Source organism: Pseudophryne corroboree, chromosome 11 (genome assembly GCF_028390025.1).
Source record: "Pseudophryne corroboree isolate aPseCor3 chromosome 11, aPseCor3.hap2, whole genome shotgun sequence".
Lineage (NCBI taxonomy): Eukaryota > Metazoa > Chordata > Amphibia > Anura > Myobatrachidae > Pseudophryne > Pseudophryne corroboree.
In genome coordinates this window covers 198,009,124-198,036,487 of record NC_086454.1, presented here as the reverse complement: position 1 = coordinate 198,036,487, position 27,364 = coordinate 198,009,124, and the positions used below count along the sequence as shown (strand labels likewise).

The 27,364-nt window shown below is 45.5% G+C and overlaps 1 protein-coding gene across 1 annotated transcript in view; it reads left to right on the top strand.

The window, feature by feature from the left end:
• The window catches only part of LOC134968710 (solute carrier family 35 member F3-like), a 152,932-nt gene extending 130,167 nt beyond the window's left edge, over nt 1–22,765 (top strand). The window contains exon 7 of the mRNA XM_063944215.1: nt 22,538–22,765. Coding sequence (XP_063800285.1) covers nt 22,538–22,728 — 191 coding nt within the window. The 3' untranslated portion in view covers nt 22,729–22,765. The remainder of the gene's footprint in view (nt 1–22,537) is intronic.
• Nucleotides 22,766–27,364: the final 4,599 nt, after the last annotated feature.

Here is a 27,364-nt window from a genome sequence, read left to right as displayed (position 1 = left end):
ACGTGCGTCCGGTATCCGCCGTTAGTTCACAGGGAACTAGACAATTTATTGAGGCAGTGTGCCCCCGTTACCAAATACCATCTAGGTTCCACTTCTCTAGGCAGGCGATACCGAGAATGTACACGGACGTCAGAAAAAGACTCACCAGTGTCCTAAAAAATGCAGTTGTACCCAATGTCCACTTAACCACGGACATGTGGACAAGTGGAGCAGGGCAGGGTCAGGACTATATGACTGTGACAGCCCACTGGGTAGATGTATGGACTCCCGCCGCAAGAACAGCAGCGGCGGCACCAGTAGCAGCATCTCGCAAACGCCAACTCTTTCCCAGGCAGGCTACGCTTTGTATCACCGCTTTCCAGAATACGCACACAGCTGAAAACCTCTTACGGCAACTGAGGAAGATCATCGCGGAATGGCTTACCCCAATTGGACTCTCCTGTGGATTTGTTGCATCGGACAGCGCCAGCAATATTGTGTGTGCATTAAATATGGGCAAATTCCAGCACGTCCCATGTTTTGCACATACCTTGAATTTGGTGGTGCAGAATTTTTAAAAAAACGACAGGGGCGTGCAAGAGATGCTGTCGGTGGCCAGAAGAATTGCGGGACACTTTCGGCGTACAGGCACCACGTACAGAAGACTGGAGCACCACCAAAAACAACTGAACCTGCCCTGCCATCATCTGAAGCAAGAAGTGGTAACGAGGTGGAATTCAACCCTCTATATGCTTCAGAGGTTGGAGGAGCAGCAAAAGGCCATTCAAGCCTATACAATTGAGCACGATATAGGAGGTGGAATGCACCTGTCTCAAGCGCAGTGGAGAATGATTTCAACGTTGTGCAAGGTTCTGCTGCCCTTTGAACTTGCCACATGTGAAGTCAGTTCAGACACTGCCAGCCTGAGTCAGGTCATTCCCCTCATCAGGCTTTTGCAGAAGAAGCTGGAGACATTGAAGGAGGAGCTAACACGGAGCGATTCCGCTAGGCATGTGGGACTTGTGGATGGAGCCCTTAATTCGCTTAACAAGGATTCACGGGTGGTCAATCTGTTGAAATCAGAGCACTACATTTTGGCCACCGTGCTCGATCCTAGATTTAAAGCCTACCTTGGATCTCTCTTTCCGGCAGACACAAGTCTGCTGGGGTTGAAAGACCTGCTGGTGAGAAAATTGTCAAGTCAAGCGGAACGCGACCTGTCAACATCTCCTCCTTCACATTCTCCCGCAACTGGGGGTGCGAGGAAAAGGCTCAGAATTCCGAGCCCACCCGCTGGCGGTGATGCAGGGCAGTCTGGAGCGACTGCTGATGCTGACATCTGGTCCGGACTGAAGGACCTGACAACGATTACGGACATGTCGTCTACTGTCACTGCATATGATTCTCTCCCCATTGAAAGAATGGTGGAGGATTATATGAGTGACCGCATCCAAGTAGGCACGTCACACAGTCCGTACTTATACTGGCAGGAAAAAGAGGCAATTTGGAGGCCCTTGCACAAACTGGCTTTATTCTACCTAAGTTGCCCTCCCACAAGTGTGTACTCCGAAAGAGTGTTTAGTGCCGCCGCTCACCTTGTCAGCAATCGGCGTACGAGGTTACATCCAGAAAATGTGGAGAAGATGATGTTCATTAAAATGAATTATAATCAATTCCTCCGTGGAGACATTGACCAGCAGCAATTGCCTCCACAAAGTACACAGGGAGCTGAGATGGTGGATTCCAGTGGGGACGAATTGATAATCTGTGAGGAGGGGGATGTACACGGTGATATATCGGAGGATGATGATGAGGTGGACATCTTGCCTCTGTAGAGCCAGTTTGTGCAAGGAGAGATTAATTGCTTCTTTTTTGGTGGGGGTCCAAACCATCCCGTCATTTCAGTCACAGTCGTGTGGCAGACCCTGTCACTGAAATGATGGGTTGGTTAAAGTGTGCATGTCCTGTTTATACAACATAAGGGTGGGTGGGAGGGCCCAAGGACAATTCCATCTTGCACCTCTTTTTTCTTTAATTTTTCTTTGCGTCATGTGCTGTTTGGGGAGTGTTTTTTGGAAGGGCCATCCTGCGTGACACTGCAGTGCCACTCCTAGATGGGCCCGGTGTTTGTGTCGGCCACTAGGGTCGCTTATCTTACTCACACAGCTACCTCATTGCGCCTCTTTTTTTCTTTGCGTCATGTGCTGTTTGGGGAGTGTTTTTTGGAAGGGCCATCCTGCGTGACACTGCAGTGCCACTCCTAGATGGGCCAGGTGTTTGTGTCGGCCACTAGGGTCGCTTAGATTAGTCATCCAGCGACCTTGGTGCAAATTTTAGGACTAAAAATAATATTGTGAGGTGTGAGGTATTCAGAATAGACTGAAAATGAGTGGAAATTATGGTTTTTGAGGTTAATAATACTTTGGGATCAAAATGACCCCCAAATTCTATGATTTAAGCTGTTTTTTAGGTTTTTTTGAAAAAAACACCCGAATCCAAAACACACCCGAATCCGACAAAAAAAATTCGGTGAGGTTTTGCCAAAACGCGGTCGAACCCAAAACACGGCCGCGGAACCGAACCCAAAACCAAAACACAAAACCCGAAAAATTTCCGGCGCTCATCTCTACTTTCTAGACTTGTTTGTCAAATATTTTTCTAAAATTAGGATGTTCACCAAGACTCGTATACACAATCAAAAAGGCCAATTATGTTGGTTTTTATATTGAAAAAAATGACTTCAAAACAAAAGTGGACACATGTTTGACAAATACCACACTTACGAAACAAACACACAGAGGTACAAAGTTTACACCATGAAAAAAAAGTGATTTGTCACCCACCATATCGTACTTGCATTAAAATATCAAACAGTAAATGGCAATATGAATTCTATCACCATTGTGAAAGGGTGTGAATCTACCTGAAGCTCAATATTTTACTATTCAAATAAAAAATGACAACACGATACTACTGTAAGGCGCAAGAGAACACTCTAAATTTGCAAAACTTTTTTAGTGGTTTTTTGTTTTTAACAATTTGCAAGCCATGTGCTTGCTGCTGTGAATAAGTACTAGGATTATTTCATTTTTTGGCTGATGTGTAATTTGTGTTTTGTGTTTACTCACCAGACAGCTGAGGGGAATGTGGTCCCGGTGATTGAGTACTCTCCAAAATGTGTTCTGGTGGCTGAGGCAACACAGTTGAAATACGACGTGGGGGTGTGCTTAATGCTGGTGTTGGTGCGACATCAGGATGACATCTCTTGCTAGGCCTGCTCGTGTGGCTGCCAGACCCCTGTGAAAGACGTCTTTGTGGACTGTGATGCGATGTTGAAGTTCCTATGGATTAATGCAAACATTAGATTATTTTGAATTTTTGTGGTGGCCACATTAACAGGTGCCATTTTTGCGTTACCTGTATTGCCAGCATCCACAGCTCTTGACAGTGTTGCTTGTGTTCTGGAAGTGGTGGCTTGCTTTCGTACTGTAAAAATTATACATTGGTGTTTATGACCTTTAATTACAGTGTGTACTTTTGTAAGCAGCAACATTTAGTGATGTGGACATATGATTACCATTATGGGTACAGTTTCTATCAATAAATTTTGAAACAATGGGTTGCTTCATTTTTTGTAAACAGGCTAATGAGGTTCCATTTCCAAAGACAAAAACATAGCCAAGTAGTCTAATTTTCCATGGCCAACAGCTGAATATACACACATGTATTACCATATATTTGAAATTATTACATTAATGAGTAAATTTGAAAATTAAATAAAAAAAAACTAAAAATTAGAAAATGTAAAAAAAACAACAACATACAATACTTAGCCATCTACACTAACATATTGGCCACAAAGACAGGTAAAATACAGCAGACATTAAACAAAAACAAAAAAAAACCATTACTACCTAACACCTCACTATTCAAACACAAAATATTTTTAAAACAAACACAAATAGATAATCAATTTAGAACATACAAATATATTAACAATACGATATCATTTTAAAAATACTAATTAGGCATAAACACATATGCAGATATAACAGATTGGTAAAAAAAACTCACCATCAGGCCTAGGACGATCCGAATCCCGCACATTAGTTACACCAACAACTTCATGCGGAATAAGGGTCCGCACAGGTTCCTTCCACTCCCGATAAGACGCTATAAAGGGATGGCCACCCCCTGTCTACCTGGCTGACTTAGCCTCCTTTGCCATCTTGGCCTTGACATGGCGCTTGATGTCGTAGAATCTCTTCCGACACGTGTCCTTGGTCCTCTTCACCACACCCTCACTGTTTACTGCCGCACTACCTTTCCCCACAGAACAGTTTTCCTGCGGGAAGGCTCCTTGGCCGCATCACGCCCAAACAGCTGGCGATGATGGCGCATCAACTCATGCACCAAAGCCATATTTTCCGCAAAGCTAAATTTAAAATTTCTGTCCGTCTTGGTAGTGGTGCGTGGCTGCGGACCAACACCACCATCACTGTCACTATCACTCGAGGCCACAGCAGCAACCTCACCCTCCTCCACCTCACTAACCTCCTCCACCTCACTAACCTCCTCCCCCTCACTCACCTCCTCCACCTCACTCACCTCCTCCACCTCACTCACCTCCTCCCTCTCACTCACCTCTGACTGGGACATAATAATGACAAACAACAAATAATACTAATAAAAAAAAAACACAAAATACACTCCTCCACTACCACTGCACACCAACCACACACACACACACACACACACACACACACACACACACACACACACACACACACACAATGACAATAGACTGAAAGTAAAATGCACAAACACTAAAAATCACACAAACTTTAAAGAGACTACACAACAATTACCACAAGACTACTTACACACACAATACAGCACTCAACAATCGCAAGAAACCTCCAAAACCGACCAACAAATCACCAACTCCAAAACACCAACTTCCTCTCACCTCTCCACTAGCTAAACCCACGAGGTGTGGCTGGTTGGGGGCGTTTTTATACTAATGAGCACAGACACTCCTCCATGACAAACACAACCAATCACGGACGAGTGACGAAAACGAAAGTAAGAAAATAACGCGGCCGGGAAGGGTCAAAAACACTGCCGTGAAAATTAAAGATACGAATTCGTAAAAAGCCCAACAAAATACGGCCGCAAAAACAAGAGTCGGCCGCGATCACATAAAATATATTACGAATGACATCGACATCGGAAAATACGAAAACACAAATTACAAACGCTTAGTAAATGAGTCGTAAAAAAAAAAAAGTTGCAAATTCACACTACCGATGTCAGTCGTGTTTCAACTTCAAACAAATTCTGAACATTACGAATCTTAGTAAATATACCCCTATGTGTTCAGAAATGTCACAAATCCTTAAGGTGAGTCTAAGGGTGTCCACGAATGCTATGTGGGAGCCTGAACTTTCTGATAATGTACACATAGAGAAGCCTCTTCCACTATTTCTGCACAAGTAAAAATGCTAAAATAGAAATTGAGGATGCTACTGTGGAAGTGCAACAGGGTAAGGGGGATATTTGTGTACTATCTGACGCTAATAAGGTTATTGATGATGATGAGGATGTTGTTTGTGTAAGTCAGTTTCTAGTGTCAGCAGTTCTTGCCAGTGATAAAAAGAAAGTCATTGTGATTCTGGGCATGAAACCAAAAAAGCAACCTGTTCGGTGTGGGATTATTTTTGCCCAAATACTGACAATGTTTGTGAAGGTATCTGCTCCATTTGTGAGTCCAAAGTTAACAGATGTAGGGGCGTTAACCATCTAGGCACCTCCTCCATGTTAAGTTATTTGACCAAGAAGTGTATTTTAAATTATAGTAATATGTAATTAGTACCCTCGTCATCAACCTCCTCATTAGTGATTGGAAGTAGTCCTTACAATAAAACTGGTTAGTGGTGGCTCAAACAAACCAAGCACTTCAGCCACAAAAGCTGCCATCCCTGTCGCTTAAGTGCTTAGTTTGTTATACTGTGCATGTCCTTATTAATATCCAACATAAAGGTGGGTAAAAGGGACCAAAGACAATTCCATCTTGCACCACTTTCCTTTTCATAATGGGCTGTATTTTTGGGGGGCATTGGGGACAGACTTTTTTGTAGACATTTTTATTGGTTATAGTTCTAAAACATTACTACAGGTACACCACCGATTTTCCGGCAACCGATGATCCGGAACCTCTTTTAATCCGGACAATTTTAAATTGTCCGGATTAAAGGGGGTTAGAGACATCCTTTATTCCGGAACATTTTCTGCGCATGGGCGTAACACGCAATACGCGCAAGCGTCAGTGGGTACAGCTTCCACGGACACTGCAGGTGACACAGCAAGCATCAGTGGGGCTGTTATGGCGTCCAAGGTCACAGCAAGTACCGCACATGGGCGGAAGACACAGCGCACACAAGTGTCAGTGAGTACAGCATCTGAGGGCACTGCAGGTGACACAGCAAGCATCAGTGGGGCTGTTATGGCGTCCAATGTCACAGCAAGTACCGCACATGGGCGGAAGACACAGCGCACACAAGTGTCAGTGAGTACAGCTTCTGAGGGCACTGCAGGTGACACAGCAAGCAACAGTGGGGCTGTTATGGCGTCCAAGGTCACAGCAAGTACCGCACATGGGCGGAAGACACAGCGCACACAAGTGTCAGTGAGTACAGCTTCTGAGGACACTGCAGGTGACACAGCAAGCAACAGTGGGGCTGTTATGGCGTCCAATGTCACAGCAAGTACCGCACATGGGCGGAAGACACAGCGCACACAAGTGTCAGTGAGTACAGCTTCTGAGGGCACTGCAGGTGACACAGCAAGCAACAGTGGGGCTGTTATGGCGTCCAAGGTCACAGCAAGTACCGCACATGGGCGGAAGACACAGCGCACACAAGTGTCAGTGAGTACAGCTTCTGAGGGCACTGCAGGTGACACAGCAAGCAACAGTGGGGCTGTTATGGCGTCCAAGGTCACAGCAAGTACCGCACATGGGCGGAACACACAGCGCACACAAGTGTCAGTGAGTACAGCTTCTGAGGGCACTGCAGGTGACACAGCAAGCAACAGTGGGGCTGTTATGGCGTCCAAGGTCACAGCAAGTACCGCACATGGGCGGAACACACAGCGCACACAAGTGTCAGTGAGTACAGCTTCTGAGGGCACTGCAGGTGACACAGCAAGCAACAGTGGGGCTGTTATGGCGTCCGCAGACAGTTCAAGTGACAGTAGTGCTGCTATGCCTTCCAAGAACAGTGATGGTACAGGTATAAAGCGTAAACACAAGTCTATATCGGTGCAGGCAAAAGTTGAGATATTACGAAAACTGGACCGCGGTGTTTCAGTGAAGAAGCTGTGTGATACATACGGTCTCGGTTCCTCAACAGTGTATGACATAAAAAAACACAGGGAGAAAATATTACAGTTCTTTGCAGAAAGTCAATCTAAGAAGCAAATGAGCATTAGGAAAACTATGAAATCTGGTAAAAGCACTGAGCTTGATCGAGTGTTGTTGGAATGGTTTCGACAACGTCGGAGTGATGGTGTAGACTTGTCAGGCATCATGGTACAGGAACAAGCTAAGTTGTATCATAAAGCACTAAAACTTGACTATGAGTGTGATTACAGTGAAGGATGGCTGCATAGGTTTAAGTCACGTCATGGAATTTCGATGCGCAAAGTGTGTGGTGAAAAACGGTCTGCAAACCATGAAGCAGCTGATGACTATGTGGATGAGTTTGCAAAGCTTGTGGCTGATGAAAACCTCTCCCCCCAGCAAGTTTATAATGCCGATGAAACTGCACTGTATTGGCGATGTACCCCTAGGAAAACTTTATCAATGGAGGATGAAGAAGCCCCCACAGGGTTTAAACAATCTAAGGACAGAGTTACTGTCCTAGGTTGCTCCAATGCTGCCGGAACTCACCGATGCAAGCCACTAGTGATCGGAAAAAGTAAATGCCCTAGGGCTTTAAAAGGTGTTAAAGTGTATCCTGTAATTGATCGTGCAAATAAAAATGGATGGATTACCACCGAGTTAATGCTAGAGTGGTTTGAAAAGTATTTTGTGGCAGAAGCCAGAGCACACTGCACATCTGTAGGCCTATCAGAGGACTGCAAAATCCTTCTTATTCTGGACAACTGTTAAGCTCACCCTAGAGCTGAACTGCTGCGCAAGAATAACGTGTTTACAGCATACTTACCACCAAACTGTACATCTCTTATCCAACCACAAGATCAAGGAATATTGCGCTCTATGAAGGCCAAGTATCGTACACTTTTCATGAAACGCATGCTAGATGTGGTGAATTCAGGCAAGCCTATTGAGTCGTTTATCAAAGACTTTAACATGAAAGATGTACTTTGGTTTGTTGCTAGTGCCTGGGAGAATGTAAATTCGTTAACACTAAAGAATGGTTGGCATAAGTTGTGGCCTGCCATGGTGTTTGAAAATGCACCTGATGAAGATCCCAGTATTGCCTTCACAGGATTTCGTGTAGCAAATGATGATGAATGTGTTCTTGAGTTACTTGAATATGCAAAAACTTGTACTGCAACTGCTGCCAACAACCTATCAAGTAGGCTGAACGAAGAAAATCTGGCAGAGTGGATGGAGGTTGACGTTGAAACACCTGTTGTGCGTCACTGTACTGACTCTGAAATTATAGATATGGTTTTGAATCCTGCAAAAATCACTGAAAGTGACGATGGTGACAGTGAAGACGAAAATGTTATTGAAATCCCCACTGGTATTGACAAGCTGATTGAGATGATAAGTGAGCTAATCAAAGGACTAGAACAACGTAACTTTGTGACAGAACAAAAGCTAATGCATTTTCACTTGATGAAAGAAAAACTGTACAGGGAAAGGTCAAAACTTATGAAACAACCTCGCCTTGATGTCATGTTTAAGAAGCTATGCAAGAATGTGCCTAAGAGCAGTACCTGTTCTCTAGCATCTCCAATTCCTCCAAGTTCTAGATCAGGTCCCTGTTCCCCAGACATCCCATGTGCAACTGTCCCACCTGAAATACTTCTTCAAGACCACGCTGATGATTAGGTTGTAGTGGGAGTTGGACTGTGGAAGGTTTAGAGTTGGGCTGTGGAAGGTATAGGGTAGGTTGTTGGGCTGTGGAAGTTATAGGGTAGGTTGTAATAGGAGTTGGGCTGTGGAAGGTTTAGAGTTGGGCTGTGGAAGGTATAGGGTAGGTTGTTGGGCTGTGGAAGTTATAGGGTAGGTTGTAATAGGAGTTGGGCTGTGGAAGATTTAGAGTTGGGCTGTGGAAGGTTTAGAGTTGGGCTGTGGAAGGTTTAGAGTTGGGCTGTGGAAGGTTTAGAGTTGGGCTGTGGAAGGTTTAGAGTTGGGCTGTGGAAGGTATAGGGTAGGTTGTTGGGCTGTGGAAGTTATAGGGTAGGTTGTAATAGGAGTTGGGCTGTGGAAGGTTTAGAGTTGGGCTGTGGAAGGTATAGGGTAGGTTGTTGGGCTGTGGAAGGTTTAGAGTTGGGCTGTGGAAGGTATAGGGTAGGTTGTAGTGGGAGTTGGGCTGTGGGAGGGTAAGAGTTAGTGTCATTTTGCATGAGGTTTAGTACTTTCCTTGTAGTTACTGTTTCACTTAGTGTTAATGGTTGTTCAAAACGAACCTGATACCTGTTTTGCTTATAAACAGTTTTGCATACACTACTGTGTTTATTCATTCATTAATATTATACTGTAGCATATATTTGACTATTTATTGCTTTAGAAATGTTCTGAAGGTGCAAAATTAGTTTCCACCGTTAATCCGGCAAAATCGATAATCCGGCACGGCACTGGAACCGAGGATGCCGGAAAATCGGTGGTGTACCTGTAGTTTGCAACACATTTTTTTTTAACATATATACTGTACTTGCCATGTATTTGTGCCTCTGCTCTTTTGCTTTATTTAGCAAAACATCCTTTGGCATATATTGGTGAACAATATTGTGAGCTATAAGGTGGTCAAAGTTGACTGGAAATTACTGGTCATTAATGTTATTGAGGTTAATAATACTGTAGGAATAAAAACATGCCCAAATTACATGATTTTAGGTGTTTTTAGCATACAAAAAAGTTTTTTTTTACAGAACCAAAACCAAAACACGTGAGGGTGGATTTGCAAAACTATAACCAAAACCATAACATGAAAATTAATCCAGTTTCAAAACCAAAACATGGAAGTCGGCGCCAGTAGTGGCTCAAGAGGTGTGGCTGCAGTGCAAAATTCAAATAGGGGATCACACCAATTGCCAGTGAGTTCCGGACGGCGTTGTTTTGCAGTATTTCGGATGACAGTTGGTGTGGCTTCGCTATTTGAATTTTGAACTGCGCTGCAGCCCCAAGTCTGGAGCCGCCATTGGTCGGCACACATCTCTAGCATCTGTGTGTGACTGAGTCTCTGGGGGGAATTCAACTGATTAATCACACCCGATCTCCCGTCTAAAGTGATGGGAGAACTCAGGACGATATTCAGTTGTCCCCACTTATTGCGGTGATCGCGCCCATTACAATAGGGTTTAGGCACGTAAAGCACCTAAACCCCACTAAACTAATGGGCGCGAGTGTGAAAAGTCCCATTTGGGTTCCCAAATGGTCGTTTTACGTGTATTTCAGCTTGCCACCCCCAGGAGGAGCGAGCTGAAATCAACTTCTTGCGCCCGTCGGCAGCAACATTTGAATAGCAGCCAGCGGGCGCTCATGGGTGCGGGCAACCGCAATAAGATTTGAATACAGCCCTCTGAATCTTATACAAAGTGCTACGATGCAGGGGCTGCAGATTTTTTTTCCATGCCAAGTTTTGTTTTGCTTCATATAGAGGGACAGATATACTAAGCATTGGAGAGTGATAAAGTGGAGAGAGATAAACTACCAACCAATCTGTTCCTAGCTTTTTTTTCAACACAACCTGTAACATGGCAGCTAAGAGCTGATTGGCTGGTACTGTCCACTTGTTCACTCTCAAAGTCTTAGTACATCTCCCTCACACACTCAGTCGTACACAACTATACAATTGTCGCATTGACTCAATTTTGGCAAAAAAAGATGCCCGATGCTAACAAAGTTGTGCAGGACCTGTCAGCTCACTCGCGCCAGGCATCTTCCGCTGTGTTGCGTATTGAGGCTAGATAAATGAGGACAAGAACCAAATATTTCATACAGGTTAAACAACTATGGGGTTGATGCATCACCCAGAAAAAGACAATAGAGAAGTGGACCGGTGGAGCAGTTGCCCATAACAAGTAATCAGCTTATACCTAGCATTTAGCATATTCTATAAAGTGATAGGTAAAAGCCGATTGGTCGCTATGGGATCCATTTTCACTTGTTCTCTCCTTAATCAGAAGAAAAGTGTTGAGTGGTATCCACACCTGTTTAGTACTAAAATGTGTTACTTAGTTTAAAACTCTATGCTATTCTTTGCTATTTATCTTTCTATCATGTCACGCTTAAAATGTGTTGGATTATAATAATATTAATAATTAATAATTTTATTCATATAGCGCTCTTTCTCTAGTAGGACTCAAGGCACTTATATCATTCACTTCCCTGTATAAAGATAGTCTGCATCTGGTTAGTCATTTCTGCTTCCTGTTTTCTGTGGGCCTGACTCAGAGATGTACGCTATGCCAATATTTATGGAGATGAGTTATTATTGGCCGACTTGCACCAAAGTACCTTTGCGATGCCATTCTCGGGAAGAATTTCTTTGCAAAGGTTTTGACATTCACAAAGCGTTTGGGGGACGGTTATGGGGATTGCCAAAATAAAGCAGGCATGTTGCAACCGCTTTCAGGGTGTCAGCAGTTCTCAGCAACCGTGGCCATTCTGCGCAAATATAAGGTTACTCAGAGGATCGATTATAGAAGGATCTATAACCAGGGCCGTCCTTACAGCAAGTTAATTGCGGTTGCAGCAACTGTGGATGACCCCCTGCAGCTGCTAGGCTGCGTATGCAGGCGGTCCGCTGCCATTTTCTTGATTGGAGCAGCTGCGTGACATCACGCAGCTACCCCGAAAACTATGCTGCCCCGTCTGTTTTTTCGATGCGCCATTTCCGCAACGCTCCGTTGCCGCACCCCTTCCTGCGCGAACGCCTCTGCATGTCAATCAGGAAGAGGGCTTTGCAGCCAATGCAATCAATCGCAAGCCAATGCAATCGGATCGTATTGGCTGCTAGCACACGCGCAGGACGGGACCACCCCTGGGACACATCCCTAATGATTGGAAGTTTTCATTTAGCTTAATATGCTAATAATTACGTAATTATTAGGGTATTATTCTGCAAAGTGCAGAATAATGGGCTAAATGATGGGACATTTATATGGGGAGTGCTTTATGGGTGGGATAGATTTTTTTTTTTGTGTGTAAGATTGCAGGTGGGAGTTACAGATGTTTTTTAAATAATTTTTTAAAGCTGCTTCAAATGACTCAAAAATCAACTTGTGGACATTTTTATGCACCCAAAATTTAACTACAGCATTTATTTCTACCGATTTTTTTTTTTAAGCTTTTTATAATTTTTTCACTGCCATTAACGAATGCACAAATCAGCCATTTTTTAACATTATAAAAGAACAACATATTTTTTTCGGGGGGACAGTAATAGACATCTACTGTCTTCCAATATTTACTTTAATTTTTTTTAGGGTAGATGCTGATTTCTATTTGTACAATAATAAAAATTCCTGCGGGTTTTGAAGAAAAAAAATATTGCGTCTGTTTCTTTTTCAATTGAATAGTGCGAGAATCGGGAGAAAGCAAAGTAATCAAAATTTGGTCATAATAGCCACATTAAGTTTTCCGGCAAAAAAATCACGGCCAATGTTTGTTTTTGCAACCTCAATAGTACCAGCATATTCATTACTAGTCAGTGACTGGTGTGCTGGACTTTATGATATATGGTAGCATGAACTGAGGTCTAAGATCAGGGATGTTTCTAGAGTCTAGTGTCTGCAGCAGTATTCCATGCGATTCTAGCTGTCCTCATGAAATACTGTTGAAAATGTCCCTCCCAAAATTGCCACCACCTCAGAGTAGATAGATGCTAGAGGACCAGTAAGACCTCTAGTAACAGAAAAAGGCATGAACAGTGGTTCCTGGAAGTGCTGGGACCACTGAGCCACCGCCACCAGGGGAGATGCTGCAGTCAATGATCCAAGTAACCGCGGGCACCAAACGAGAGGCGGCCTGTGGCATGAAGAAACCCCTGACAATGAGCAGGAGCTTGTGGGGCATAATATGGTGTCAGAAGCTTAACTGTGGGGCATAATATGGTGTCCTGGGCATTACTGTGTATGGCATGACATGGTGCAAGGGGCATTACTGTGTGGGGCATAATATGGTGCAAGGGGCATTACTGTGTGGGGCATAATATGGTGCAAGGGGCATAATATGGTGCAAGGGGTATTACTGTGTGGGGCATGTTATTGTGTATGGGGCATTACTGTGTGGGCATAATATTGTGTAAAGGGCATTATAGTGTGGGGTAAAAATAGGATTTTGATAACCTAGCGGTAAATCCTTTTCTCCTAGTCCGTAGAGGATGCTGGGGACGACATCAAGACCATGGGGTATAGACGGGATCCACAGGAGACATGGGCACTCTAAAGACTTTTCATTGCGTGTGAACTGGCTCCTCCCTCTATGCCCCTCCTCCAGACCTCAGTTGTAGGAACTGTGCCCAGGGAGACTGACATTTAGAGGAAAGGAATTACTTAACTAGTGGTGAGATATCTACCAACTCACACCCTCAACCACGCCGCACACATGTCATTCAACATAACACATGCCAACAGGCATGAACTAATTGCAGCAACATGATGAAACCAAGATAACACAACTTGTGTAACTGTAATAACTAAACTGCAGGTAAAGTACGCACTGGGACGAGCGCCCAGCATCCTCTACGGACTAGGAGAAAAGGATTTACCGGTAGGTTATCAAAATCCTATTTTCTCTTACGTCCTAGAGGATACTGGGGTCCACATTAGTACTATGGTGAAGTTCCAAAGCTCCCAAACCGGGTGGGAGAGTGCTGAGGTTCCTGCAGAACGTCGGTAACGTAGCCGTAGTATGAGCGTGCTGAATCGTACTTCTGATCCAACGTGCAATAGTCTGCTTGGAAGCAGGACACCCAATCTTGTTGGGAGCATACAGGACAAACAAATAATCTGTTTTCCGTATTCGAGCTGTTCTAGCGACATAAATCTTCAAAGCTCTAACCACATCTAGAGACTTTGACTCAGCGAATGTGTCAGTAGCAACTGGCACCACAATAGGTTGGTTTATGTGGAAAGAGGAAACCTTCTTGGAAGATCCGGTAAGGGCTCTTGTGGGACAAGGCTCCCAATTCAGACACCCGCCTTGCGGATGCCAACGCCAAAAGCATCACCACTTTCCAAGTGAGAAACTTCAACTCTATTTCTTGTAGAGGCTCAAGCCAACCCGATTGAAGGAACTGCAACACCACATTAAGGTCCCATGGTGCCACTGGAGGCACAAATGGAGGCTGGATGTGCAGAACCCCTTTCACGAATGTCTGAACTTCTGGAAAGGAGGACAATTGTTTTTGAAAGAAAACTTATAAGGCCGAAATCTGGACCTTGGTTGACCCCAATCTAAGGCCCGCATCCACACCAGCCTGCAGCAAATGGAGAAAACGTCCCAACTCAAACTCTTCCATAGGAGCCTTCTTGGATTCACACCAAGACACATTTTCTCCAAATACGGTGGTAATGTTTAGACGTTACTCCTTTCCTGGCCTGAATAAGAGTGGGGATGACTTCCTTGGGAATACCCTTTCGGGCTAGAATCTGACGCTCAACAGCCATGCCGTCAAACGTAACCGCGGTAAGTCTTGATACACACACGGCCCCTGCTGTAGTAGGTCCTCTCGAGGAGGAAGAGGTCGAGGATCTTCTATGAGCAACTCCTGAAGATCTGGATACCAAGCCCTCTTTGGCCAGTTTGGGGCAATGAAGATTGCGCAAACTCTTGTTCTTATTATTATTTTGAGAGCTTTTGGAATCAGTGGAAGTGGAGGGAAAACATATACCGACCGAAACACCCACTGGGTCACCAGTGTATCCACTGCCTTTGCTTGAGGGTCTCTCAACCTTGAACAATATCTCAGATGCTTCTTGTTTAGACGAGATGCCATCATGTCTACTTGAGGAACTCCCCAAAGACTCGTCACCTCTGCGAAGACTTCTTGGTGGAGGCCCCACTCTTCTGGATGGAGAACGTGTCTGCTGAGGAAGTCTTCTTCCCAGTTGTCCACTCCCGGAATGAAAATTGCTGACAGAGCTCTAACATGTCTTTCTGCCCAGAGGAGAATCCTTGTCACCTCTGCCATTGCCGCTCTGCTTTTCGTTCCGCCTTGCCTGTTTATGTACGCGACTGCTGTTACATTGTCCGACTGGATCTGAATGGGATCTTGAAGAAGATGTACCGCTTGTAGAAGGCCGTTGTAAATGGCTCTCAATTCCAGAACGTTTATATGAAGGCAGGCTTCCTGACTTGACCATTTTCCTTGGAAGCTTTCCCACTGTGTGACAGCTCTCCAGCCTCGGAGACTTGCATCCGTGGTTATTAGGACCCAGTCGTGAATCCCAAACCTGCATCCCTCTAGTAGGTGAGAACTGTGTAGCCTCCACAGGAGCGAAATCCTGGCTTTGGGGGACAGGATTATTTTCCGGTGTATGTGTAGGTGGCATCCGGACCACTTGTCCAACAGGTCCCACTGGAATACTCTGGCATGAAATTGGCCAAACTGTATGGCCTCGAAGGCCGCTACCATTTCCCCCAACAACCGAATGCATTGATGGATCAACACGCTTGTTGGTTTCAATATTTGTTTGACCATTTTCTGGATTTCCAGAGCCTTTTCCACTGGAAGAAATACTCTCCGTACTTCTGTGTCCAGAATCATCCCTAAAAAGGACAATCTTGTCGTCGGTTACAACTGCGACTTTGGAAAATTCATGATCCAACCGTGTTGTTGGAGTATTGACAGGGAGAGTGCGATGTTCTGCACCAACTGTTCACTGGATCTCGCTTTTATCAGGAGATCGTCCAGATAAGGAATTATGGGGGTAATTCCAAGTTGATCGCAGCAGGATTTTATTTAGCAGTTGGGCAAAACCATGTGCACTGCAGGGCAGGCAGATATAACATGTGCAGAGAGTGTTAGATTTGGGTGTGGTGTGTTCAATCTGCAATCTAATTTGCAGTGTAAAAATAAAGCAGCCAGTATTTACCCTGCACAGAAATAAAATAACCCACCCAAATCTAACTCTCTCTGCACATGTTATATCTGCCTCTCCTGCAGTGCACATGGGGGGTCATTCCGAGTTGTTCGCTCGGTAAAAATCTTTGCATCGCATCGATATTCCGCTTAATGCGCATGCGCAATGTCCGCACTGCGACTGCGCCAAGTAAATTTGCTATGCACTTAGGAATTTTACTCACGGCATTTTCATCGTTCTGGCGATCGTAATGTGATTGACAGGAAATGGGTGTTACTGGGCGGAAACAGGCCGTTTTATGGGCGTGTGGGAAAAAACGCTACCGTTTCCGGAAAAAACGCAGGAGTGGCCAGAGAAACGGGGGAGTGTCTGGGCAAACGCTGGGTGTGTTTGTGACGTCAAACCAGGAACGACAAGCAGTGAAATGATCGCAGATGCCGAGTAAGTCTGAAGCTACTCAGAAACTGCTACGAGGTGTGTAATCGCAATATTGCGAATACATCGTTCGCAATTTTAAGATGCTAAGATTCACTCCCAGTAGGCGGCGGCTTAGCATGAGCAAATCTGCTAAAATTCACTTGCGAGCGAACAACTCGGAATGACCCCCATGGTTTTGCCCAACTGCTAAAAAAAATCCTGCTGCGATCAACTTGGAATTACCCCCTATATTGACTTTTTAACGAAGGAGGACCATCATCTCCGCCAACACCTTGGTGAATACCCTCGGTGCCGTGGAGAGTCCGAACGGCAACGTCTGAAACTGGTAATGGCAGGGCCGGCGCTACCACTAGGCAGCTTTAGGCAGCTGCCTATGGGCGGCGACCACTGGAGGGCGGCACCGCACACTGAATGAAAAAGAAAACGGTTTCTTTATCACCCTGCTCGCCTCAGTTAAGCCAAGCTCCTCCTCTTTAAGAGATGAGTGTAAGAGCAGCCGGAGATGGTGTGGGTGCCCACCGAGTCTGTGTTCAATGTGAGTCAGTGAATTATGCACCGATTCCTTTCTAAACTGACTGTCACGACTGTCCTTACTCCTGTTACTGCAATCCTGCCGCCCCCCCCCCCCACCTCCGCCGATAGCATAGCACCCACCCGGCATAGATATATGTGCCCTTCATAGTGGAATGTTCAGACTGCCGCGGCTGCACCCACTGGGATTCTGCATCTTGTAACCCGCACCCCTCACTCTCCCCCCTGCGACTCTGCTCCCGCTGCCTGTTACCTGCACCCACTTGGCTCCAACTGGGCTCCTCATTTTGTAACCCGCATCCTCTCTCCCCCCCCCCCCCGCGCGACTCTGCTCCCGCTGCCTGTTACGTGACCCGCATCCACTGCCCCCCCCCCCCCGCGACTCTGCTCCCGCTGCCTGTTACGCGACCCGCATCCACTGGCCCCCCCTCCACCCCCGTGACTCTGCTCCCGCTGCTTGTTACGCGACCCGCATCCACTGCCCCCCCTCTTCCCCCCTCTCGACTCTGCTCCCGCTGCTTGTTACGCGACCCGCATCCACTGCCCCCCCCCGCGACTCTGCTCCCGCTGCCTGTTACGCTGCAGTAATTTTAGCAGCCTGCAGCTCTGTATCTTCAGGGAAGAAGGGACAGACAGAGGAAAGTGTGCAGTCTCTCTCTGTCCTGTGCATGGGTCATCACAGCCTGTCTTTCCCATCAACAAAGCAAAAGACAGGCTGTATTATTTTTTTATTCTCCTGTTACCAATTCAATTTTAATATCAGGCTCTGGGTATGTATATATATATATATATATATATATATATATATATTGCTCGACTAAGCAACGCTACTATTACAAATCCGCTGCGGAGCGGCTGCGCTGGGAGTTCGAGAGGAACGACCCAGTTACCAGCTGCCGAGCTGCGGCACAATGTACGTCCTGTGTACGCGGGGTGACAGGGGCGATCTGACCGTGCTGGTGCTGGGCGTCTGTAGCTGGGTGCAGAGTGAAGTGGTGCCTGTAAAACGCCGGACGCTGCCCAGCTACCTCTACACTGCTGCCCCTGCCTGGGTGAGAGTATCACAAGGGCTCCTGGCGGGGTGCTGCTGATTTTATGTAGTGTGTGTCATATACTGTGCATCTTATTGTGTCATATTTTATATTGTGTGTGTCACTGCGTACGTTACTGTGTGTGTGTGTCACTGTAGAGGCTACTGTATAGGTTACTGTGTGTGTCACTGCATAGGTTACTCAGTGTGCTATAATGTGAATTTTGCCTCATACCGTGTGCTATAATGTGAATTTTGCCTCATACCGTGTGTTATAATGTGAATTTCGGCTCATACTGTTTGGTATAATGTGAATTTTGGCCCATGCTGTGTGCTATAATGTGAATTTCGGCTCATACTGTGTGCTATAATGTGAATTTCGGCTCATTCAGTGTGCTATAATGTGAATTTCGGCTCATTCTGTGTACTACAATGTGAATTTCGTCTTATTCCGTGTACTATAATGTGAATTTTGGCTCATACTGTGTGGTATAAGGTGAAAGGGGCACAAGTACTAGGTAGTAAAATGGGTCCTACTATTGTGATGCATAATGTGTATAAGGGGTATACGGTGTGGTAAACTACACTGAAGGACACACACCCTTTTGAGTGGCTACACCCCTTTCCAGAGCACACGCGCGACCTTTGTCCCACTTGGGACCGAAACGTCGATACACCCTTTTCCATTATAATCTATTTAAAATAAAGAAAAACTGCTTTGAAGACTGGTGAGTGCTCCTCTGTTGTGAATTTACATTGGAAACTGATGGGTTATTATCTATCATTATATGGAAGTCACCCCAGCATACACTTAAAAGGCCAGAGTGTGGACTGCTTGGAAACTATATATATATATATATATATATATATATACACACACACTCATCTACACAGTATATATAGCTGGGAGCAGGGCCGGATTATATGAAGGACAACAGGGATGGTTGCGGTGGGGGGGGGGGGGAGTTATGGCTGAAGATTTGCCTAGGGTGCCAATAAACCTTGCACCGGCCCTGGGTAATGGCAATCCTGTACTGCGAATCTCAGATAAGCTTGGTGAGGAGGATAAATGGGAACATGCAAGTAAGCATCTTTTATGTCTACTGACACCATGAAGTCCCTCTCTTCCAGACTGAAAATCACTACCCTCAGGGATTCCATCTTGAACTTGAACCTTTTCAGGTAGAGATTCAGATTTTCAGGTTTAAAACCGGTCTGACCGAGCCATCCGGCTTCGGAACTACGAAGAGGCTTGAATAAAAAAACCTTCTACTTACTGTGCCAAGGGTACCAGGACAATGACCTGATACTGACATAATTTTTGAATTGCCGTTGTTACTGCCTCTCTTCCCGGAAGAGAAGCTGACAAGGTCGATTTGAAAAATCGGCATGGGGGGACGTCTTGAAACTCTAGTTTGTACCCATGGGACACTATTTGTATGACCCATTGGTCCAGCCCAGATTGAATCCAGATTTGGCTGAAAAGTTTCAGACGTGCTCCCACCCGAGCGGACTCCCGCAAGGGAGCCCCAGCGTTATGCTGCAGATTTGGCAGAAGCAGGGGTGGACTTCTACTCCTGCGATACGGGAGACACTGCAGATTTCTTTCCTTTTCCCCTTCCCCTACCTGCGAAAAAAGGGGAGACCTTTGGCCTTTTTGTATTTGTTGGGCCGAAAGGACTGTATGTGAGAGTGATGTGTCTTTTTCGCCGGTGTAGTAGCATAAGGCAAGAATGTCGACTTACCTGCGGTAGCCGCCGAGACTAACGCATCCAGCCCATTACCAAACAAGGCCTCACCTTTATATGGGAGAGCCTCCATATTTTATTTTGGAATCTACATCAGCATTCCACTGGCGAATCCACAACGCCCTCCGGGCCGATACTGCCATGGTAGCAGTTCTTGATCCCAAGAAACCAATATATTTCATGGATTCTAGTACGTACGCAGCAGCGTCTTTGATATGACCTAACGTTAGGAGTATCTCGTCTCCATCTATTGTGTCAATGTCTAATGACAAGTTTTCTGACCACTTTTCAATAGCACTACTCACCCACTCACAGACAATGGTAGGCCTGAGTAGTGTCCCATTGGCCACATCAATAGATCACCTCACTCACTTGCGGTCTGTCGGCTCCTTAAATGAAGCCATTCCAGGCGCAGGGAGAAACACTTTTTCTCTTTTATGACAGGGCCCTGTCTAAAATGCGGGGTGACTCCCACCTTTTTTGGAAAAAGGTAAACTGCCTGAATTCCTTTTGGGAATCTGAAATTTATTTTCAGGTTAAATCAGACCTGAGGTGGAGGGAAAATTACATTACTTCTTTACTAAAGTAAACCCTCTCCTTGTGGTAAAAGAGAGGGCTTCGTAACTTCTAACACCTCCTTTATAGCTAAAACATGTTTTGAATGCTTTTTTGCTAATTTAAGACCTATTCCCCTGGAATTACTAGGGTCGACACAGGAATCGGAGTCCGTGTCGGTATCAGTTTGTACTACTTGTGCAGATTTGTATGTGACCCAGAAAGGTCCCTGTGGATGAAAGGCAGAACTATTAAATATCACATCTTCAACAGATTATTTTCATTTTCTGTATGAGATTCAGTCCAACCTCTTACTGATATGATTCACACTATCATGTAACCTTTCACACAGTCAGGCTCTTGGTATCATATTACACCTCTGTGTCTCTAACATGTCTCCACAGAGTTCCCTGCCACAGACATGTCACACACGTGCAGAACCACACCACAGACACTCTTGGATTTATAGGGGACAGACCCACAGTAAAATCTGTCAGAGGGACACAGATGGGATTTGCCAGTTCACAATCCAGCGCCAGTAACACAATGTCTGTGAACACAAAATGCCCACTGACATTCAGCGCTTTTATAATGTTAATCATACAATTATATAGCACCAAATTCACTGTGGCCCCCCCTGTTTTGAACCCTGATACTTGTTCAGTAGTGGAGGAGGACCAGCGTTGTCTCTGCAGCCTGAGGAGAGAGAGAAAATGGCGCTGAGCAGTGTGCTGGCTGACTGAGGAGGAAGCTCCACTCTTCAATGCTGTGTTTCTCCTCAGCTTTTATGAGGTAATTTTTTATACTGGTGGGGGTAGGACTGTGCCTCTGCAACTTATGCCTCTTATCTGTGCCAGTTTCCATAGGTTTCATGCTGCCCAGGGCCCCCCCCCCCTTGCACCCTGCACCCTGCAGTGCCTGTGTATGTGTGGGCAACATGGCGCACTGCGCTCCCGCCTGCCGTGCGGTACCTTTAGCCGTCACTTTCTTGATTTGAAGATCTGTCTTCTAACGCTCACCTGTCTTCTTACTTCTGGCTCTGTGAGGGGGGTGACGGCGTGCTGTGGGAGTGAGCATCTAGGCACAGCTAGCGTTCAGTTCCCTTTAGGAGCTAATGGTGTCCTGTCAGCCAGAAGCAGAGCCATGAAACTCTTTAGGAAGTTGGTTCCTACTTCTGCCCCCTCAGTCCCACGAAGCAGGGAGTCTGATGCCAGCAGATCTCCCTGAAAATAAAAAACCTAACATAAGTCTTTTCAGAGAAACTCAGTAGAGCTCCACAGATTGCATCCAGTCGACCTGGGCACATTTCTAAAACTGAGGTCTGGAGGAGGGGCATAGAGGGAGGAGCCAGTTCACACCCAATGAAAAGTCTTTAGAGTGCCCATGTCTCCTGCGGATCCCATCTGTACCCCATGGTCTTGATGTCGTCCCCAGCATCCTCTAGGACGTATGAGAAATATTGTGTAAGGGGAATTACAGTGTGGGGCATAATATTGTGTAAGGGGCATTATATTGTGGGGCATAATATTGTGTAAGGGGCATACTATAATGAGGAAAAATGACAAATAATGTAATGGGCATGATTTGGGAATTTTCCTGTGGTGGCCAATGTCTGGGGGTACAGGGTATAAAACTGGGGTGTAAGGTAGGCTTTCCCTGCAAGGCCATGCCTTTTGCAGTGAGGCCATGCCGCTTGCAGTGAGGCATGCCCCCTTTTTTGGTAAGCGCAAATGTTTAATTTTTTAAATGTCAATGGGGAGGAAAGCGATTTTTTTACTGTTCGCACTGGGAGCCAAATTGCCTACAAACAGCCCTGTCTAAGATAAAACTTCGGAAAGGATTTCTTAGTATACAAAATTGTTATGACAACCAATTAAATGCTTGAAAGTTAAATTCATATATATTGTAAAACATTGTCAAATATGTATTTTGCGAGATTTACATTGCTTTTCTTTCTTTGTGTTGTGAGCTATGGATAAGCAATGGGAGTTCCCTTCTGGTGGACATGTGATGGCGATCTCAGCTATTGGTATAGGATTCTCGTTACTCATCATACCAGAAGACTGGCGAGAACATCTTGGATTGGCCCCTAATGAACAAGGTCGTCAAGAGGATACCCCCTCTGAAGACAGGAGCAGGGGCAGTATCCTAGCCATTTAAACTCAGACCTAATGCAACATACTGTATTAAAATGTAAGAAGCAGTACTTTTCACTTAGTATTAAAAGTGTTGCCTGCATTATTCCATGATATTCCACTCATTAATTCACCCCATGTGAAAGGGTATCACTTAATCTACCGCTACAAAAGACTTAATTCAAACTTTTTGCATACAAAATGACCGCATAAAGTTACACAATACCATAACTTTAAGTTTAATCTATAGATACCACTACTCCTGTACATATGAATCCATCTGCACTCCAGTAAAAAAGTACATTGGAAATAGTCTTCTAATGTGCTCTCGTTACCTGAGACCTACTGAACAATGATTGTAAAAACGTATGAGCAGTCAGTAGTACATACTTGTCTACTTTTGAAACAGCATTTCAGGAGGAATGTTTAAGCATCCACGATGTTAGAGAGTAAGGTGGTCATTCCAAGTTGTTCGCTAGCTGCTTTCGGTCGATCAGGCAAAAAATCGGCACTTCTGTGCATGCGTATGGGGCGCACTGCGCACGCGCGTCGTACTTTCACAAAAGCCGATGCAGTTTTACACAAGCTCTAGCGACGCTTTTCAGTCGCACTGCTGGCCGCAGAGTGATTGACAGGAAGTGGGTGTTACTGGGTGGTAACTGGCCGTTTTTGGGGAGTGTGTGAAAAAACGCAGGCGTGCCAGATAAAAAAGCAGGAGTGCCAGGAAAAACGTAGGCGTGGCTGGGCGAACGCAGGGCGTGTTTGTGACGTCAAAACAGGAACTAAATAGTCTGAAGTGATCGCAAGCTAGGAGTAGGTCTCGAGCTACTCTGAAACTGCACAATCTTTTTTTGAAGCAGCGCTGCGATCCTTTCGCTCGCACTTCTGCTAAGCTAAGATACACTCCCAGAGGGTGGCGGATTAGCGTTTGCACTGCTGCTAAAAGCAGCTAGCGAGCGAACAACTGGGAATGAGGGCCTATGTGTGCTGCTGCACCTGAGCACTGTAACTCAGTAAGATCTACTTGTTGACGAAAACACATTAATAGTTTTCAGGGTTTGTTCATATGTGGTTCTATATAAGAGGCCACAAGAAACCATGAGGTCTATCTACTAAACCTTGGACCTTGGAGAAAGGGCCGTCTTAACAGCAAAGCAATGCACTGGGGCCCCTACACACCCATTCACGGGAATAAAAATGTAAATGGTCAATAAAATTAAACCCCACCCTCGACTGTTAGACTGTTGCATGGCTGCTGCTCCCTCCATCCATTCCTGAGTGTGCGCTGCATGCCCACCCATTCGCTTCAAGGTTCTATTTAACAACAAATGACAATGCATGCAGTTTTTATAACTTTAGTGAAAACAGGGCAGGCAAGCGCGACCTACAGAGGCGGACTGGTCCGGGGGTTAGGGTGACAGATGCACGGGCTGGTCCCATTTTCAGTACTTTGGGACGGCTGCAGCATGGGCTGCGCTGTTGCCAGAGTGTCTACCCGGTCAGTAGGAATACGGTAGACACGTGGTTCTGTCCCCTCTCTGTGCCTCTCTCTTCCCTTATCTGCTTTCTGAGGATATGTGACTGCTTCTTCAGCATCTGCAGCAGCCTGAATGGCCAGGCACCTGCCACAAATGAGGACACGTCAGTACAGGATGTAGTTATGTGACCGGCAGTAAAGAGACAGCCAGTCACAATAGCTCCCCCTACATCACGCCCGCTCACAATCCCGACGGTCGGCATGCCGAACAACAGGGACTATTCCCACTCGTGCCCCCCCACCAGCTTCCTCTGTGCCCTGTCCCAGCCTATATTAGTATCACAGCAGACTGTTGTATGCACCGATCTTTATTCATCACAATTATATATTTATTTTCTTTCATTTGCGTATCACTGCTCGATACAGTGATGCGCAAATGTTTCAGATGTTTGTATAAACAATTTTTTGCCTGTTTTTTATTTATTTAGAATTTTCAGTATGATAGGCCCTCGGATAATACATAAAACACCTGTACTTTACATTTCCTCATCAGTTATTTACATTACATGAAAATTTTCTAAAAATCTTTCTCTTAGTTTAAATGCTGTTATACTTGGCCCCGGCTTCCCTCAACCTCTAATAACCGGTTTGGGTCCTGTCCTAACACAAACAAACTGTAGCAGCGCTAATGAATAATTATCACATAAGATTAAGGTAAAAGTATATAACAATTTAATATATTGGCAATTTCTGCCTAATAAACAAATAAGTGCACAGCTAGTATACTTAAAAATGTTAAAAATAACTTGGGTCTCATTTGTAAAAATGCCTTTGGTAAGCAGTCCGTTCCTATTACATGAACTGGATAAGCAGATGAACAATTGTGAGTAAAGACTGACTGCGCAGTCTAACCATCCAACTTTACCCGTGCCGCTAGAGGTGAAGTCCCTTGGGAATGATTGTGGTATTGTACATCCAAACGGGTTTCCTCAGTATGATGCGGTGTCCTTTTGTTAAAGGTGATAATTGGCGGGATGTTGGAGAGTTGATTACTCCGTGTATCTGCAGCAGTAATTGTCCAGTTCTGGTCCGGATATAGGCAATAAGATGGCAGATGATGACCCAATGCAATGACTCCTGACGCGTTTCACTGTACAACCTACAGCTTTTTCAAAGCTGTAGGCTGTAGGTTGTACAGTGAAACGCGTCAGGAGTCATTGCATTGGGTCATCATCTGCCATCTTATTGCCTATATCCGGACCAGAACTGGACAATTACTGCTGCAGATACACGGAGTAATCAACTCTCCAACATCCCGCCAATTATCACCTTTAACAAAAGGACACCGCATCATACTGAGGAAACCCGTTTGGATGTACAATACCACAATCATTCCCAAGGGACTTCACCTCTAGCGGCACGGGTAAAGTTGGATGGTTAGACTGCGCAGTCAGTCTTTACTCACAATTGTTCATCTGCTTATCCAGTTCATGTAATAGGAACGGACTGCTTACCAAAGGCATTTTTACAAATGAGACCCAAGTTATTTTTAACATTTTTAAGTATACTAGCTGTGCACTTATTTGTTTATTAGGCAGAAATTGCCAATATATTAAATTGTTATATACTTTTACCTTAATCTTATGTGATAATTATTCATTAGCGCTGCTACAGTTTGTTTGTGTTTTGCCTTTTTGGGTGTGACTACCCCATTTGAATTAGCAGCAGCATTAGAGTTGCGGCAACCTACAGCGCCCGATCCATTACCTATTGGTATATTTTCTTGGGTCCTGTCCTAGCCTACTACTACTGCCCTTGGCTTCTGCCTCCATCTGTTCCCGGATCTCCTCTAATACCCACTGCCCAGCATTGACGTGCGGTGGGGTGAGTCAGAGCCTTTCCTGTCATACTAATGTTTGAGCCAGAGTTTTGACTGTATAAAGTATATGAAAAATACAAAGATTATATTAGAAATATCTTCTTTGCATTATTCTAATCATTTTTATAGCCAAAACTCTGGAGTAAAAAGTCTATGGCAAATGAGGCAGTGCCTAACTTTTCCGCTCATCTCTGATCAAAACTCACCAAATTTCCAGGAGTTTACTGCTGCAACTGTGTATAATGCCCACATGTACCCTTTGGCTCATATATTGCATGTAAATCTGGCTCTGGTGCTAGCTAGTGCCTCCTAAGCCATTTAGCTCACCGCACGTCCCTGCTGCCCAGCACCCCTCCTCCTCCTCCTTTTTAAGCCTCGTCCTCTTGGTTCCCGGCTCCCCTCCATTTCTAATACACGGTACTCTCCTCCTCCTCCTATCCCAGCCTACTCCCCCTGTCCCGCCTCTCTTCTCTAATGCCTATTACCCAGAGGCGTAACTAGGGTTTTTGGAGCCCAGGGCAAGATGTAAAATGGCGCCCCCCCCCCTTCTCCCCCCACTCCCCCCCCCCAAAACACACAAAAAGAAGCATGTGCGAGCGCGTCGAAAAAATGGGCGTGGCCACACACCAGAAGGGGTGTGGCCACGCTCCAGAAGGGGTGTGGCCACTGAAATTGGCCCACAGTGCCAGTTACATTGCCCCACAGTGCCAGATACAATGCACCACAGTGCCAGTTACAATGCCCCACAGTGCCGTATACATGCCCCACAGTGCCGGATACATGCCCCACAGTGCCAGTTACATTGCCCCACAGTGCCAGATACAATGCCCCACAGTGCCAGTTACAATGCCCCACAGTGCCGTATACATGCCCCACAGTGCCGGATACATGCCCCACAGTGCCAGTTACATTGCCCCACTGTGTCAGATACATGCCCCACAGTGCCAGTTACATTGCCCTACTGTGCCAGATACATGCCCCACAGTGCCAGTTACATTGCCCCACAGTGCCAGATACATGCCCCACAGTGCCAGATACATGCCCAACAGTGCCAGTTACATTGCCCCACAGTGCCGGATACATGCCCCACAGTGCCAGTTACATTGCCCTACTGTGTCAGATACATGCCCCACAGTGCCAATTACATTGCCCCACTGTGCCAGATACATGCCCCACAGTGCCGGTTACATTGCCACACAGTGCTAGATACATGCCCCACAGTGCCAGATACATGCCCCACAGTGCCAGATACATTGCCCCACAGTGCCAGATACATGCCCCACAGTGCCAGATACATGCCCCACA